We start from the raw sequence: 18265 nt of genomic DNA, 5'->3' as shown, positions 1-18265 counted from the left end.
AATCAATTTGGTAAATTACCTGAAGAGAATTTCTATCTGATTTCGAGATGCCTGGAGTACTTTGGGAGTCATTCTTAAAAAAGATTGTTAGACGGAGTTGCTTTTCTCATTAGCAGAGGCGAAGTCCATTGATTGCCTGCATTTAAAAAAACATAATCACTGTATAATTCCGTTTTTTAACTCTTCTCAATAAAAAATATAATCTATTTTCTGATTCAAACTCATTTATCACTTGAAAACACAATCATATTTCAGTTTGGGACTTGAAAAATTGAAGTTAGAAAAACTTTTTTCCCTAAAATATGCCCAATTTGCAATGTATGGACGACTTTTAGTAAATTTAATTGCGAACATTTTTGTTTAAGGATGATCAAAATCTGAAATGGCTGTTTTTTAAATCGATTTTAAAGTTTTGAATATTTTTTTTCAGTGTAGAAAATGTGTTTTTATTTTTTCAATATTTTTCTCTGAACCATCTGGAAATTTCACGACAGTCCTCCATACAACACTTTTTTGTAGGTCTTACCGTTTTCGAGTTATACGGGTTTATAAAAAAAGTAAAAAAAAAACTTTGGGACTTAAAAAAATCGATGTTAGAAAAAAAATTTTCCCTAAAATATGCCCAATTTGCAATGTATAGACGACTTTTAGTAAATTGAATTACGAAACTTTTTGCCTAAGGATGATCAAAATCTGAAATGGCCGTTTTTTTTTAAATCGACTTGAAAGTTTTGAATATTTTTTTTCAGTGTAGAAAATGTGTTTTTATTTTTTCGATTTTTTTCTCTAAAACGTCAGGAAATTTCACGACAGTCCCCCATAAAACACTTTTTTGTAGGTCTTATCGTTTTCGAGTTATACAGGTTTATGAAAAAAGTAAAAAAAAAACATTGACCCTTTCCAAATGTAAGTCTAGATCGATTTTGAAAAAAACAAAGTATGTAAAGTATCTTAGTTTCACATAGTCTTCACACCTAGAAAGTTTCATTGAATTCAGAAGGGGTACTGCCAATCCATTTGTCGAGTTGGCGTGAAATCCATCAAATGCAAAAAAAAGGTAAAGAGGTTGTGTATAATGATTATTTTACAAGAAATTCGTGAATATGTTTTTGAATTCAGTCGCCCCCTCTGATGGGAATCCTGGTTACGCCCATGATCTCATGTATATTACACACGCGCGCAGAGCAAGTGAGATTTATTTAGTGTTGAAACTGTTTGTCTATCATACAGCCATCGCTTCCACAGCAACTGTATTGTAGAAGAGTACTAAATAAACCGAACTCACTCTGCGTGCAGTTATTGGGAGTGATATGGTCTCCAAGTGCCCGAGCCAAGTTGAATAGCAAAATGATATTAAATCTTGTTACCTGGTTATCATCATTTGATAAATGATTTTGTTATCATCTTGGCTGAATTAACAGCCAACATAACAAAAATAAGAACTCAAATTTGTTTGTCAAATAACAAAGTAATAGTAAATTATGTTATCAGTGGGTTCTAGTTGATAACTAAATTTACAACATAATTTTTTTTTTTGATATTTATGGTCATGAATCACGGAAATTTTTTGAGAAATTGGTGTTTTGCTTGGTTTGCCATGGTGTTCATGCTGCAAAAAAATTTACAAAATTTTGTCTGACGAAAAGTCAACTTTGTTTATCAACACACACTTTGTAAAAATGTTATTGGAAATAGCTGTGTGATGACATATTTTGTTATCAATCTGTTAACAATAATGTCTGTCACGGACACAATGATAACCAATTTTGTTATCATTCGGTTACCATTGATAACAGAATATCAAATTGATAACAGTGATAATGAGAGTTGTTATCATTTTGATATCATCCAGTTATCCGCCTTTATTCGGGTGGCTCGGTAGCTTAGTTTATAAAGCACTCGTCTAGCATACAAGAGTCGAGGGTCCGAATCCCACCAGAGCACGTATTTTATCATATTTTCTTTCATAATTCCAGCTTTACCACGCGTAATGAATGTATTATTTTAAAAATATTAGTTTTTTAAGTATGTTCATGAAAAATCATCTACATTTGGTTGCAGGGCAGTCGAGATATTGTGGCGGATGGAAAGAGTGTTTTACCGTGAACTATGAGGCCTTACTGTATATACACCGTGTCCAAAATATTCTCATACACTTTTTCTTTTCTTTGGTATAACTTTACTGAATGTAGGATAATCCAATGTTGTAGTATTTCATTGTAGTCTGGTATTATTATACTAACGTAGAATAGCTTATTTTATGAATTAGAAAAAAAAAATTGCTATGATAAGTGATGAAATGTCCATTGAAATCGTGTTTTGCACTTATAATGAATTTTTGTTCATATTGGTCTGCTTTACAAAGTGAAAATCAGAGCATTCTCAAAAAAGTTTCAGAAACTTGAGGTTTATCATATTGCGTTTTGAATAGATAAATGTTGATAAAATTTGATAAATATATGTGCGATAACTGCAGATTGAAATTGGGCTCTGCCTATGAGCGTGCCACTGGAAATATTTTTCGTAAATTCTTAAGTTAATAAAATAAGTTTATAATTGAAATATTTCCAAAATATTTCCTGTAGTGAATCAGTATTATAACCACTTTCAAAAAATATTATCACCAATGATGTTAGACAAGCGCAAAGTAATGTTATCTCGAATTTGTATGAGAATATACTGGACACGGTGTATCTCTCCTAGAAGTATAGTGTGAGTCTTAAACTAGTGCTTATTTTCACGTCAATTTTCATGTCAACTAACAGAGGTGTATAAATCAAGTTCAATGCTCACTGTGAATCAAATGGATTCGATCAGATAGCTCTTTGTATTCATTAATCCATAAAAACCACCTCATCGTAATACGAACGACAGCTGATGATTGCCACATGAATAAGTCAACCAAGTCAACCGATTCATTAGACCTCATTCACAATTCATATGTGTAAGAAATGACCAAACTGTAAACGAAGTTTCCATCTTCGTTTGTTCAGCAGGTGACCCAACACGATAAAAATGACAGCTCCTCAACTCACAGAAAAAAAAGACAAACATAATGCGGTTGGAGATGATAAAGGTCTTCACGGTTACATTTTTGTATGACCCCGTCACACGAGTGAAGTGGTTGACACGTTTTACTTTGTGTATGCTCTTTCAAAGACGAAAACGAAACGTTTGGACAGATGGTCCTTTTTTGTCTGGGACAAATTACGGTTCCTTGGAGAATCACTTCTTTCGGAGCCCCCGGAGCGCATTAAATATTTAAGGTGAAATGATGTAGTTCACGTTCTCGAGAGTTGGAAAATCCAACAACTCGTAATGGGCCCATTGGCGTGACTAGGATTTTTTTCTGGAGGGGCCATAGGGAGGCTAACGAGTTCTGATTACGGGAACATAATAATATTGTAACATGGAGGTCTTTATTTCGTCTTTGATTGTTGAATAATCGCTGGAAGAATTGCTGGAGGATTCTTGAAAGTAGTCCAGAAAAAAATCTTTTGAGAAATCAATAGAAGTCAATAGAATTTCGAAGATGTCTGTGATGCCCCTAAAATATTGCATCAGAAATAACTACAAGCAGAATAAGGAAAAAGTTACTTTACTGACCATTTCAGTTTGAATAGAGACTTTCGAGAGACTTGTTTTAAAATAGTGAACAATTCTCTAAAAATAGACGTGTTACTAGTGATGATTGATTTAAGAAATAAGCTTCAAGGCTCAAGAATCCATCATTCAATCATCGAAAACTAAAAACCAGTTTTTTCGTTCAAATTTAAAGAAATTGTCATGAGAACCTATCATTGCATTACAGATAGTAAGTGCAATGCAAGGATAGATTTTCATGAACATTGCTTTGATTTTAAGCAATTGTGTAAATGAAAATGTGTAAAACGATGATGGTTATTTTCCTCTTTATCCCTTGAAAATTGAGTGAGATGTTTTCCCCAATTGGGGCGGTTTGCACTGAATTACCCTAGTATAATTTTATATTTCATATAATGAAAGGTACCACTTAATCGAAGGGAAGAAACACATACCCGTTGTCTGCCGCCGAGGCTGGTCGGTCGATTGGCTGGATCAGCTGAGGGTGCTGTCGAAGTGGGTGCCGCTGCTGTCGTCACTTGGCCCGAGAGATCCTCCGCCATCGACGACAACGACGTCGATGTAAGCTCCTTCTGTGCATTTGTACTACTAGACGACGCCGGTGACGCAATAACCGAACTTACTGTCGACGTCGTTGCCGCTGTTGCCGTCGCTACGGTTGCCATATTACTACAACCAACGTTGTTGTTGCTCTGGTGATGGTGGTTGTTGTTGTTAGTATTACTGTGGTAGGTTTCCGATGGCGACGACGGACAGGGTTGCCAGCTGGATGATTTGCTGTTGGTGTTGGTGGAAGTGCTCGGTGCAGATGATGATGATGATGATTGAGGTGGTGGTGCTGTGACTACTGAAGCACTACTGTCAGTGCCAATACCGGTGCCTGCAACGGTGGAGACGGATGGTGCTTTGTTGCCGCTGCTGTTGATGCTATTGTTATTATTATTGTTCGGTAATACGACGGCGACTTGTGCGGAACTGCCTGAACTCATGTTCTGCGAGGAGTGGCGTTTGCTTTTCTTGCTTTTCTTTTGCTTGCTAGCGGTATTTTTCTTATTGGTTAATGAAAGGAAAATATCTGCAACCGAGAAAGAAACAAGAGAAAGAGAAAAAAGAAAAGGAAAAAGATAACATGATGAGCACGTTTATTAACACGATGAGCGATGTTGGATGGGTGCAAAATGATTTGTTGTTCGGTTTAGATATTTGAATAGAAGCATATGAGTACGAGAGAATTTAAAATAGTGCTTGTTATAATTAGTGCATTAAGAAGCATTTTGAATCATTAAGCATGTATTATTACAACTTCGTATTATTCAATGCATATCGATATCTTCTGAAATTGTATCCTTTAGACCTATACTAATGAAATTGTATCCCACTTTTATATGATTAAAAAAAATTAAAATATAATTAAGAGGCATATTCACATAGTAAATATTATAATTCAAAAATGTATGCAGAACATACGAGTAGAAATTTTGTTCGAGAATAATTGTTTCAACTTCTTTTTCAATAAGTAAATGAAAACCCGAATTTAGTACTATACTATTTAATTTTACTAGAGTTTGACCTGTAGCAGAAGATTACAACAGACTCTCATGATGTGTTGCGGATTATGATTGTTATAGAGAGAGATAAGTGAGAATGTTGACCTTACAATTAATGAACAGGAGGTTCGTAGCAGATTAACCTTTGCGTTCCTGACCTATTTTTACGAGGAAATTTTCATGATCTTTTAGCTCTAATTTCCATAATTTTCAGCCGACTTCAATCAAATTTTGTGACAAAACTAATCAAACCTGTACTGGGAACCTCAGCCTAACGGTCGTTTCCGGATTTATACGGCCTGTCCGAAGGTCATTTGAGATATTTCCATAATTGTTTTGCACTTATAAAATTAAACTACAATTTTTGTAACTGTATCACAACCATTCGAATCCCCTGGAATCGGTTCAAGGATATGGTTTGTGCTGATCAAATATTGGTCCACAACTGATACGATACCCCTTAAACTGGTTTCAGGGAATCCGGAACTGGCTAGAATGAATCCAAATGAGTTGAAAGAGTTGGAATTACTGTAGTTTTATTTGATCCGTGCAAAATAATAATGGGAATGTTTCAAATAACCTTCGGACAGATCACACGAAACATAAATCCGGTTCCTAGTACAGGCCACGAAACTTGAATAGTGTTGTGGTGTTGTGTCAAAATTTTATAGAAATCGGTTGAGAATTATGGAAATTAGAACAAAAATTTGGTCGTAAAAATAGGTCAGGGACGCAAAGGTTAACAGATATCAATCTTGGGATTCGTAAGGAGGTTCAATCAGGAAATTTAATATTAAGATAATTACGGAATATTTGCTTAGAAATTAATTCTATCGTTTCTCATGGGGTTTACAATTCATTATACTTTGAATTTCATCACAATTTCTCCATGGATCTCTTCCTTATTTTTTTTTTGAGTTCTCAATGAAATACATCTAAAAATTCCTCCAAAAACATTTTTCCAGAGAAAACCGGCACACATTATTTTCGGAATTGTTTCAGAAATTCTTCCTGACATGAGTACCTAATGAGATTTTTTGAGAGTTTACAACTTAAAAGCTTAAACCCAAAAACGCATCCTGAAAAAATCAATCAAAGAACTCTTCCAAGGAATGATTTTGAATTTTCTCCGAAAAACTAACAGTATATTTTTTAAGAATTCCTTATAAGTTCATCCAGAAACTGCTTAATGAAATTCTTCTAGAATTACACTAGATTTTTTTGCATGATCTCCTTAAAGTATTCGTGCTGATTTTCTTTTCTAAGAACATCGCTTACAATATTTTAAGGAATCCGAGGAGTAATATGTTGAGAACTTTCCTTAGGATTCTGTAGACTGATTTCCTAAGTAAGCCCCAAATCACTCTATGATGCTTACAAGCATTATAACAGCACTACAAATGCTAATGACAGCATTTTGATCCGAATACGCCGAATGACCCATATTCGAAGAGTGTAAAAAATCTCGAAGCGTACCAGTTCATGGCACATCGTAATCGTAGAGCCATATGATTGTTGATATTCACTCTCTTGCATGCTTCACGACTAGAGAGCGTTAACTCTCATAACCGACAACGACCTATTCGGAAGATTTACGTTTTGCTTAAAATTTGTAACAACTTCCATATCTTCCGGAAATACAGCCCTTCACAACTTGATTATAATCTATCGGTTCACATAACAACCCTTTGGTTGCATACTGAACCATATTCGTTTATATTTATTGATCAGAATGAGAGAGTGTCATCGAACTAGCACGTGGTGACACACAGCAATCGGCATCAAAACAGAGGAATCTTTTGTTTTCCCTCTTTCGTGACTCATTATCTTTCACGAACGATAAAAATCATGCGCGTTGTGTGAATACGGGCGCATGGAAGGGATAAAGTTATGGCACGTGTGTCAATGATCGTTAATTTTTACAAAGCTTGCTTCGACCGCATAGAAACCCTATTGCTGCATCATTAATCTTTTAAGCCTGGTAAACGAATACACATTGAACATATTACACCTAAAATTTCAATAGAAAATACCCAACGGGTAAAAAGTTACAGCCATTAAAAAATGGTGCAATTTTACAGTAATACACGCAAAGAATCACTGGATGATTTTTTTGGTATTATATAAAAAAAATCGAATGTATTCTCATTGTTTTTGGAATATATTAAGAAATCCTGAGAAAAAGTATTGGGAGTAATTTCTAGAAATTAATGTCTGAGATGCTACATGTATAAGTTTAACCGCATTGCAATTCCTGTTAGAAATCAAAACTTGTCACTTGAAGGAATTCACGATTATTGTCCAGAAGAACTCGATTTTTGAAGGAGTTCTTAGAAAAGGGCCAAGAACAATTGCAAGATAAAATTCTTGAAACAAACTTTGGTGGAATCACAGAGAGTCCAGTTATTTGTGTTGTAATTATTGGTATATTGCCGACTTGGGACTCCAGGAAAAAAATTTAAGGTAGGGGGTTAAAACAGACAAACGGAATAACTGGGAAAATCTATGGATTAATGTTCAATTGAAGAATTCTTGAAAAATTATGGGTTTTCTTAGTGATATTTTTGGTAGAATTAAAAAAATGGAATGGTGGTGGATCCATTTTTGATAGTCTAAGATAATCCTGAAGGTATTGATCAGAAAACTTTGAAAGAATTTAAACTTGAATTACAGGAATTAGAGGAATTTCATACAGAATTCTCGGATTGGCCTTCATGGGTTAGTTTTATGAGTTACATAATGATTATGAGGTTATATTTCAATTTACATTTTTGGAAGACTTCATAAATGAATTTGTTTTTTGAATAACAAAGGATAAGGGTTTCATAACAGAGTTTTTAGATAATTTTTCATTTGACAGATTCCTAGTAAGTTTTCCGAAGACTTTCTTTTAAAATTAGTGCAAAATTAACATAAAACAAAACAGTCATGATTCAAGTTATTTGTAAGATGACGATTACGTCGTTTTGTCCATGTCAATACATAGGGAGTAGATGCCAGTTATGCACTCTTTGCATATTTTAAAACTGTCTTCAGAAATACATAACATTAACCTTATTTCAAGGAACATTTACAGAAAAAACTTCATTCACATTCATAGGCAAAATGAAAGAAATGAAGAATTTTGTGTGGAGACCGTTTGTATGTTCCAGGATAAATGTTTGGTTTTGGAAGCTAGAAGTCAGTTCTTTGAATAGTTCCATACTACATGGTCGTATAAATTTATATTATGGAAACAGGCAGTGCTCATATAATAGAAATACAAATTATTTTCGAATGCATATTTGATAAGAAAAATTGAATGGTATTGTGTGTTCCAAATGCGTAATATGAAGCAAAAACATGAAATATGTTGACAGGCTTCACAAAACCTACATCCATCGGTGGTGGGACATTTTGCATATTATTTCGCAATTATTTCAAGGTAGTACCCTATAAGAGGATATAGAAGGAAGGTGAAGTTTTTGACACTATTCCTGTAAACTTGTTATAGGGACATTTTCGGGTAATAAATAAAATGCTATAACTTCTGAAGCATAGGAGCGAAATTTCCATTTGATATTTTACAATGAGGAGGTAGGCGGAAAAAATTGTAATAATTCCTGCATATTAGTGGCGCTCATTAAATCTCATTAGATTACAGTAACACGCAGAGCAGTGGTTGGGATCCAAGAGGCGCAATTTCCATTAGATGATAGACAAGTTTTGAGCAGTCGATGCATTTTTTTCATTATTAACTGAACAAAAAGGGCGCAATTATAATTACATGATACAATTCAATCAGGGTGGTGGGCGAAGAAAAACTGATTTCCCAGACAATCAAAATGTACGCATAACGAAATAACCTGGAGGATTAATATGTGCAAAATTTCACTTATAAGATGTCGCGAAAAGGCCTTCTGCGTATAAAAGTGGAGGCGATATACGTGCATATATTATGCGATGAATAGGAACATTCAATGTGCGTGTTTAAATATTCTACCTGTATAAATAACTAACCTATGATCTTATGCGACTTAACTTATGATAATAAATATTGATTTGACAGATGCTACGAATTGATCCGACTTACTTTGTACGAGTGTACGGGACGAAACAAAATGTACAAATGAACTCAGAAAAATGGTGTTATATTTTCCTCGCATAAAACTTATCAATCTGACGATTTTATCCAATGTGTTTTGCGGGTTTGATGTAATATGTATGAATAAACGAGTTATTATACGACTTGTTATTGTCTGGGTTACTATTCTTGAACCATAGGGGCTCTCACTTTTCATAAAAAAGAACCCATTAGTGGATGATGAAATTTGTCATTAGCCCTCAATCAAAAAGACGCAAATTTTATGATATAATATTACTTCATAATGCCAGGTGGGCGGAAAAATAGCCATACTTCTTCAATCAAAGTACGTAATTTTCATTGTATGACAGAAGTCTATAATGGGAAGTGCCATGAAAGATTGTCATAGTTTCTGAACCATAGGAGCGAAATTCTTGGATCATATGAGCGCAATTTTCCTTAAATGATAATCATATTTGAGCAGTCGATGAATAAAAATAATAACTTTACCATAGGGGAGCAATTTTCATATTATGGAAGAACCATAATGAGTAGTGGATGAAAAAAATGTCATAGGTTTTAAACCATAAGGGCACAATTTTCTTGACATGATAGGGCGGACTCCCTAGGGCGGAAAACTGTTTAATCACCCGAAACAATGAGAACGTATGCGTCACACATGATATGACAAGAATATTACTCTTCAACAAGGTTGGCGCCTTTTTTAATTTTTCCTTAATCACAAGGGCATTATTTTTATTTCATGATTTTACACTATTCGGAGGGGGGCGGAGTAACCAACCGTTTTCCCGAATTACAGGGGTGCATTAGATGATGCTCAACAATGCTGATCCTTCAAGAAGGTGATGAAAGAGATTGCCTAGTTAGGGCGCAATTCCCAAGGAACCACTAGCCAGCTAATTCGCCTTTTTGGCCTTATAGGGCTATTGTACGGCTAATATAGGGCTTGTCAGCTGTAAAATAACAGTATATTAGCACGCAGGGCGAATAAGAGTGCTATTTGGTTACTTGGGATTCTCATTCGATGATTTATGAGATTTTTTTAAAATAATTCTCGAATGACAGAGGCGCTGTTTTCAATACATGGGAGTTTTTACTACTCATAGGGGCATACTTCTTATGATGAAATAAATCGCAAAGAGAAAATAATCATTCTTCGGGATAAGAATAATTCTCATCCTGCAGAGCTATTTTCATCTATTCATCAGATATTTGGTGGAAATTTAGCAAATTTTTTTACTCTGAGGAGCTGTTTACTTAGTGAGTGTTTTGGAGCAACCTCCTCTTTATTTAAGAAATGAATCCCTTAATCAATTTGTATTTGGATTTTCACGTTTGGTAATTTTTTGTTCTGTTTCTATAGATAGCATTTGATTTTTGAAATCCAGTTAAGGATTGTACTAAATTTCTTAGCTTCTAATGGCTGTCAAATTTTTGAATCGCGCTCTTCTGCAAACTTCTAGAAAATGCTAACCTTGTCGAGGATATTTTTGATCAACCTTTTCATTTGAGCTAAGTAAATTGATTCTGGAAGCCTTAACTTAGGGTGGACCCGAAAAACCAGTTATTGTGGTCCAAATTTATTGTTTCCAGTTTTACGTGAATGTGGTCTTCAGAAGAGTTCTAGAGGAAGTAATGACACACATTTTTTGCTGAACATTGAATGTTTGTTATTCTTGTGATTTTGTGGCTATAAGCAAATTTAAAGCAAAAGGCAACTTTTGCTACAAAAACTATGACATATGACGTATGCTTTCGTGCATGCGCCTATAGCAGCACTGTTTCTAATTTCTGTTCTTGTAGCTTCACGGAGCATACAAAACACAAATCGAAATCGTATTTTTAAATGACTTTTATATTTTTCATATGAATAAAATATCAAAAGTTTTCGATTGAAGTAAAAAAGTTCCTAATTATTCATTTATTCAGTTTAATAAAAAAAACAGTCTCTCTTCAAGTAACACTACTGTAGTACAATAGCGCTACTATAGGTGCAATGAAGCTTACATTTTATTCGAATTATATTTCGATATTTTTTTGGTTTTTATCGAATCAATGGTATTTTGATAAATAGTTGATGACTTACATAACAATAGTTAGTTAGGCAACAAGTTGCAAAATTATGATTTTTTGAAGCTCGCCGAGTTGGATAAATACAACAAGTGCTGAAAAAATCGAGTTTAGCAACGAGTTGCCTACAACATTTTTTGCTATTTCGGAAAATGCTATTTCAGCTGGGTGAACTCTGAAAGCACAAACAAACATTTCAAGAGAACCTACATGGGCACACATCCATGCGTTGTATCAATTCAGTATTTTTCAATCACGTAGGCTGTGATATAGTAATACGTGAATGTCAAAAATTTTCACGCTCCCATCGATATCAGGTAAGACAGCACATCACAAATGTTGGACTTTTCGATTCCAAATCAGAATCGCCAGCCTGTGTGGGGTCGTACATAAATCACATGGTCATTCATGGGGAGAGGGAGGGTCTGGTTAATGATCACGGTCCACACGAATTTTATAAATTTGTGTAGGGACAAATGATCACAAGGGGGGAGGGGGTGGCCTGGAATCCCAAAAAACTGATCACGTGGTTAATGGACGGCCCCTGTCGGAATCAGATCGCACAACGGATCTAGAATCAGATGCATTTATGCTTATTCTGCGCGGCATGTGAGGCGAGACGAGTCGAATGAGGGACAATTGTCGACTCGCTCCCATTGGATTAACATTAGTCGCCTCACATCACCCGAGGTGAGAACGACTCGTCTCGACTCACACGCCGCGCAAATAAGCACGAACGGCATGAATAGACTGGGTTGTTCGATTGATGCCTACCAAAACGGTACTGAAAAGTGCTACTTTTCAGCACCGAAAAGAGTGCTGAAAAGTAGCACTTTTCAGCACTGTTTTTTCAGTAGGAAAAGTAGGCCGTTACGTTGATCAACTTCTCAATGAAAAGTTGATTGATTTTCAACGGAATTGAAAAAAAACATATTTTGCAATGATTTATAGAAAAAAAGAAAATAACGGTAAAAAGCCACTAGTGCGACTATAGGGGACTGTCTACTAAGGGTACACTTACCCTACCTGTAGAAATTCATTGAAGAAATTTTCTCAACAATCACTTCAGAAAATGCCGTTACAGGTTCTTTAGAAGGTAATTGATGTTTCAGTATATGAACAAATCTTGAAATTCAAAAGTATTCAATGAAAAAAAAAAAAATGCCACCATTATACATGGCCCATATAATCGACACCTTTTGGGCCTCGATTGCTCCAACTCAACCAAAAACCACCTGATCATGAAAAGCCGTCCCTCATTTTTCACCTGCCACGCATCATAAAGCCATCGCATCGCAAATGTGACACAACCCGTTTCATGGGCAGACAGACCGTATGGCATTACATTACGGTACATATCACGAGTCTTCAAAGAAAAATGCAAATTTCGGCTTATTATTTTGCAGGAATTCTTCTCCGGATTTTCTCAAATCATTTTCCGTTGAGCTCAGCGCTCAGCGTCGGATGAAATTCCATCGCGTCCACGACGAATTATCAACGGTGCACAATGGTAGGGCTCCTTGCAAAAAGGCGACCAAAATTAGCGAAAATGAATATGATATTCTATGTAACTCATTGGTACTATGCCAGGGAGGAAGCTACCAAATCATTTCCAAAAGTTTATTTTGAATTCTCTGCAGAGCTTTCTTCCTGGTATTACAACAGCTAGTCCATATTGGTACAGTATACAACATGGCTGGCCTTAAAATTTGTTTGAAAGCTTGTTCTTAAGACAAAGTTTGATTTTCTATTAATAAGGGGATAGAGACATTTAACATATTTATTACATTTGGCTTGAATGCCCTCAATGTGATTTTTGAAAGTTAAATTTTTATCTAGCATGAGCCCTACATACTTAATTTCATCTGACCAATTCATTGGAACCCCTCTCATCGTGACAACATGTCTACTTGAAGGTTTCAAATAAAGAGCTCTGGGGTATGAGGGAATATTATTAGTTGAGTTTTGTAAGCATTAGGCGAAATCTTCCATATTTGCAAGTACGAAGAAAAAATCCCTGAGGTAACTCAGGTGAGTCAGATGTGAAAATATTGTTTAATATTGGTCCAAAAATGCTGCCTTGAGGAACACCAGCTCTTACAGGAAGTCTTTCAGATTTGGAGTTCTCATAATTAACCTGAAATGTACGATTTGACATATAACTTTGAATTATTCTAACAACGTATGTTGGAAAATTGAAGTTTTTTAATTTTTCGATCAAGCCTTCATGCCAAACACTGTCGAATGCTTTTTCTATGTCCAGAAGAGCTAGAACAGTGGAATAGCCTTCAGATTTGTTGGAACGTATCAAATTTGTTACACGTAAAAGTTGATGATTGGTCGAATTTCCATGGCGGAATCCGAACTGTTCATTGGCAAAAATTGAATTTTCGTTGATGTTGGCGACGCCACCCCTCATTTGGCAACCTTGCCGTCTAATAACGGCAGCCGTTTCTACAACCGACAAAACGAAGTGTCAGAAAACAGGAGAGCTATTAGACAGAATGTATAGAGAAGGATAGAGCAATGATACGTGTAGTGAAGCACATGCAGTGAATTTGTTATCCTAATTCTTGAATCTTATGCTAATTTATTATATTTTCTAATTGATAAATTAACTTCTACAATTACTTGGGTGAATAATTAGCTTATCTTTAAGTTGCTTTAAAATTCGGAAAAGTGGCAGTGAATGAATTCGAGATTAGCTGAAATATGTTAAGCCACTATTGAATTGAGGTTAGATGTGAAATTTGATGATTGTTCATGATTTTTCTAAAGATTAATCTATGTCCCCATAGCAATCCTAGAAGTCACCCACAACTAAACGTAACTCTCACTTCGATAAATTTATCGAGTAAATTAAATAAGTAAGATCTGGAGTTGTTTTTCCTTTTTCGATTAACTTTCTAATTGACCAATGCAAATTCATTATAGACACCCGCTACACCCAGCACCATATAATTTGTTCGTGGAATAGTTAGCTTCTATGAGTAAACCGAATTTGTAAGTGGGTATTCTATAGGTAAATTAAACTCATAAATAATAAATTTATATTTTAGCTTAGAGCATCACGCTAAAGAATCGGTGTTTTGTTGTATTCCCGAACAAAACTCTAAGAAATTCGACCGATGTCGAATGCAAGCTCCAATCCCGATACCATCTATGGATGCGCTGGCTGCGATCGCCCCGATACTGCCGATGATATCGTGCAGTGTGATAAATGTGCTGCTTGGTGGCACTATTCCTGTGCCAAGGTCGACGCATCCGTAGCAGATCGCACGTGCTGGATGTGCGCCAAATGTACGACCCCACCGCCACCTCCGCGATCTACCACGATCAGAACGACGTCATCGAATCGGAGAGCCTTGCTAGCCATAAACCTACAGCGGCTCGCCGAAGAGAAGGAACTGCGGAAAAAGGAATTGGAGATCAGCATGGAGAAAGAGTTCGTGAAGGCCAAATACGATCTACTGGAGCAGTGTGCGTTAGATGATGAAGCCGAATCTCACAGCGTACGCGATCGAATCGAAGAATTCGAAGCCCGAGATCGAGAGAGGCACGTTAATGATTGGGTAGGTCAAGTAGCAGCGTCGCTCCAGAAGAGCAGATCGCTCACTGACCCGAAGATCCTCTCTATTCCCAAAGCCGACAGTACTCCCGCCGATCCTTTCCACTTGGGAAAAGCGACCGCAGTAGACACAACAAAAACAAATGTTGTACTCGACGTAATCGATGACCGATTGAGCGAGGTGAATGACCGCCACAAAAATAAAGAGCCACCTAGACGCGCTGTTGTTGTGAAACGGAGCCAAAACAGACGAGATGAAAACGCAACAGCCAACGAAAATCAAAAACAACTTGAAATGCAGCTTCAAAAGTGCCAGGAGAATTCCATCAGTGATCACCAGATCATAAAAGATTTACAAAATCAGCTTCGTAGATGTCAGCTGCAACTGCAGCAGCGCAGTGAGGAACCACAAGTACCTGATCCGCAGTCGATTTGGCCGTTACGAGACGTTTCAAGAGGAGCAGTTCCGAAGACAAAACCGACCATCCAAACTATGCCAGCACCAGCAGAGTCTCAACACGAGCAGCCGCGTACCAATTTCGCGCGCTCAACGGAAATCGATCTCGCCAGTATTCCACAGCAACCACAGTTGGATAACTACGGTAGTCACGAGCAGTCGCGTACCAATTTCGCGCGCTCAACGGAAATAGGTCTAGCCAGCACTCCACAGCAAACACAATCGAGTAACCACGGAGGCCACGAGCAGATGCGTACCAATTTCGCGCGCTCAGCGGAGATCGGCCTTGCCAATAGTCCGCAGATTCTTCAGTCGAGTAGCTACAATCAAGTAGCAGATTTTTTGTTCCTGGAAGTGCGGCGACCGTCACCAGAGCAACTCGCGGCGAGGCAAGTGATGCCCAGGGATCTGCCAGACTTCTATGGAGACCCTGAAGAATGGCCGTTGTTTATAAGCAGTCTTCGCAACAGTACATCCGCTTGCGGGTACAGCAGGGTTGAAAACCTTGCTAGGCTGCAGCGTTGCCTAAAAGGCAACGCACTCAAGTCAGTGCGATACAACTTGCTCGATCCGGAGTCTGTACCGGAAGTCATTCGGACGCTGCAAACACTATATGGGCGTCCCGAAGTGATTATAAGCAAGCTGATCAAAAGCGTTCGCGATGCCCCAGCACCAAAATCCGAGCGATTGGAGACGCTAATCGATTTTGGCATGGCAGTCAGAAATTTAGTCTGCCATCTAATCGCTGCAGATCAGCGATCTCACCTCTCCAACCCCGTGCTGTTGCAAGAACTGGTGGAAAAACTGCCAGCCAGTGTGAAGATGCAGTGGGCTCAACATCTTATCCAGTTTCCCGATATGACTCTGCAAACCTTCAGCAATTTCATGTCATCTGTGGTGGAATCGGTGAGCAAAGTGGTGCTGTACACTGGTAGCCAAAGTCACCGACCGGAAAAGCAGAGATCCAAGGAAAAGGGATATTCGCATGCCCATGTTGAAGCCATCGAACCTGTGCAACAGAAGATTGATTCTCCGAAACCCTGTCCGGTATGCGGAAAGGCTGATCATCGGATAAAGGACTGTGACTCATTCAAGAGGAGCAGCGTTGACAGTCGATGGAAAACGGTTTCATCTTTGAAGCTCTGTCGCTGTTGTTTGGGTCAACATGGACGAAGGGTTTGTAGAAGCTCAGCTCGATGTGAGGTCGACGGTTGCCAATATCGCCATCACCGACTATTACACCCGCCGAAGCAAACGAATAGCAATAATGCTTCGACCACTAACACGACGGAAAGCCACACGTACCATCACTGTGAACAATCCATACTTTTCCGCATCATTCCGGTGACTGTGACCGGACCTTCGAAAACCATCGACACTTTTGCCTTCTTGGATGAGGGATCTTCCGCTACATTAGTGGAACAAAGTTTGGCGGAACAGCTAGAACTCCAAGGTCCTGTAATTCCTCTTTGTTTAAAATGGACAGCCGATGTATCTCGTTCGGAAGAGAGGTCACAAATAGTTTCGTTGGAAATCTCAGAATCAGGACGCGCTAGGAAATACCGCTTGGATAATGCCAGAACAGTGGAACGCTTAAATCTTCCCACTCAAACGCTCTGCTTTGAAGAACTTCAAGAAAAGTACCAGCACCTGGCTGGATTGCCGATTCGTAGTTACACGAAGGCGATTCCTCGACTGCTGATCGGACTGCGGAACTTGTCGTTGGCCGTGCCACAAAAGATCAGAGAAGGGAAAGGAGGTCCAATAGCAGTGAAAACACGTATCGGTTGGTGCGTTTACGGAAACCTGACTGAGAATCGTGAACAGAATCATTTCAGCTACCATATCTGCGAATGTGATGCGGGAGATAAGCTGGACAACCTGATTCGCGAATATTTCGATGCAGAAGACACTGGTCTACGCTTTACAGAGCAGATTGAATCGGACGAAATGCAAAGAGCCAAAAGCATTCTCGAGAGAACTACAAAGAGGGATAAAAACCGCTTCACTACCGGACTGTTGTGGAAATACGATCATATCGAGCTTCCCGACAGTTTCCCAATGGCTCTTCAGCGGTTGAAGTGCTTAGAGAGGCGTATGGCACGCGATCCGATCCTCAAAGACAACTTGCACAAGCAGCTTAAAGAATACGAGCACAAGGGTTACGCTCATCAAGCCTCAACAGCCGAGCTAAACGAGGCTGACCCCCGACGAACGTGGTATCTTCCGTTGGGTACCGTCGTGAACCCAAAAAAGCCAACTAAGGTACGGCTTATTTGGGATGCTGCCGCGAAGGTCGACGGGGTGTCATTGAATACATTTCTTCTGCCAGGGCCCGATCTTCTGGTATCATTACCTGCCGTTTTGTTTCGATTTCGCCTATATCCGGTAGCAGTCTGCGGTGATATCAAAGAAATGTTTCACCAAATTGGTGTCATCGCAGCTGACCGACATGCCCAGCGCTTTCTTTGGCGAGAAACGCCTGAAGAACCTCCCAAGGTCTTTCTGATGGACGTGCTAACCTTTGGCTCGGCGAGCTCACCTTCGTCTGCACAGTTCGTCAAAAACCGAAATGCGAAGGAACACGAAGCCCAATTTCCTAGGGCAGCTGAGGGGATTGTGAAGTGTCATTATGTCGACGATTATCTCGACAGTTTTGAGGACGAGGTGGACGCGAAACTAGTTTCTGAACAAGTTCGGCACGTCCATTTGAACGGTGGATTTGAGATCCGAAACTGGTCGAGCAACAGCACGGTGGTACTCGAACATCTCGGTGAAGCATCGAAGGTTGCAATGAAGGACCTAACAGCAGCGGGAAACGGAGAATCAGAAAAAGTACTCGGAATGCTCTGGATAACCGAAACAGACATGTTGTGTTTTTCCACGACGTTTAGGGCGGACATCGATGAACTTATTCGCTCGAAGGCTAGACCGAC

General features: G+C 38.2%; 1 protein-coding gene across 14 annotated transcripts in view; it reads right to left on the bottom strand.

Moving 5' to 3' along the window:
- The window catches only part of LOC5571599 (protein encore), a 267851-nt gene that overhangs the window by 98910 nt on the left and 150676 nt on the right, over nt 1-18265 (bottom strand). For 13 of the 14 annotated variants that reach the window (XM_021841628.1, XM_021841627.1, XM_021841617.1 and 10 more), the window contains one exon: nt 4038-4678. The exons of the other annotated variant lie outside the window; for it this stretch is intronic. In XM_021841628.1, the coding sequence (XP_021697320.1) occupies nt 4038-4592 (555 nt within the window). In that variant the 5' untranslated portion in view covers nt 4593-4678. The remainder of the gene's footprint in view (nt 1-4037; nt 4679-18265) is intronic. 14 annotated transcript variants of the gene reach the window in all.

The sequence above is a fragment of the Aedes aegypti genome, chromosome 2 (genome assembly GCF_002204515.2).
Source record: "Aedes aegypti strain LVP_AGWG chromosome 2, AaegL5.0 Primary Assembly, whole genome shotgun sequence".
Lineage (NCBI taxonomy): Eukaryota > Metazoa > Arthropoda > Insecta > Diptera > Culicidae > Aedes > Aedes aegypti.
The sequence above is the reverse complement of the archived record's forward strand: the minus strand, read 5'-3'. Positions and strand labels throughout refer to the sequence as shown.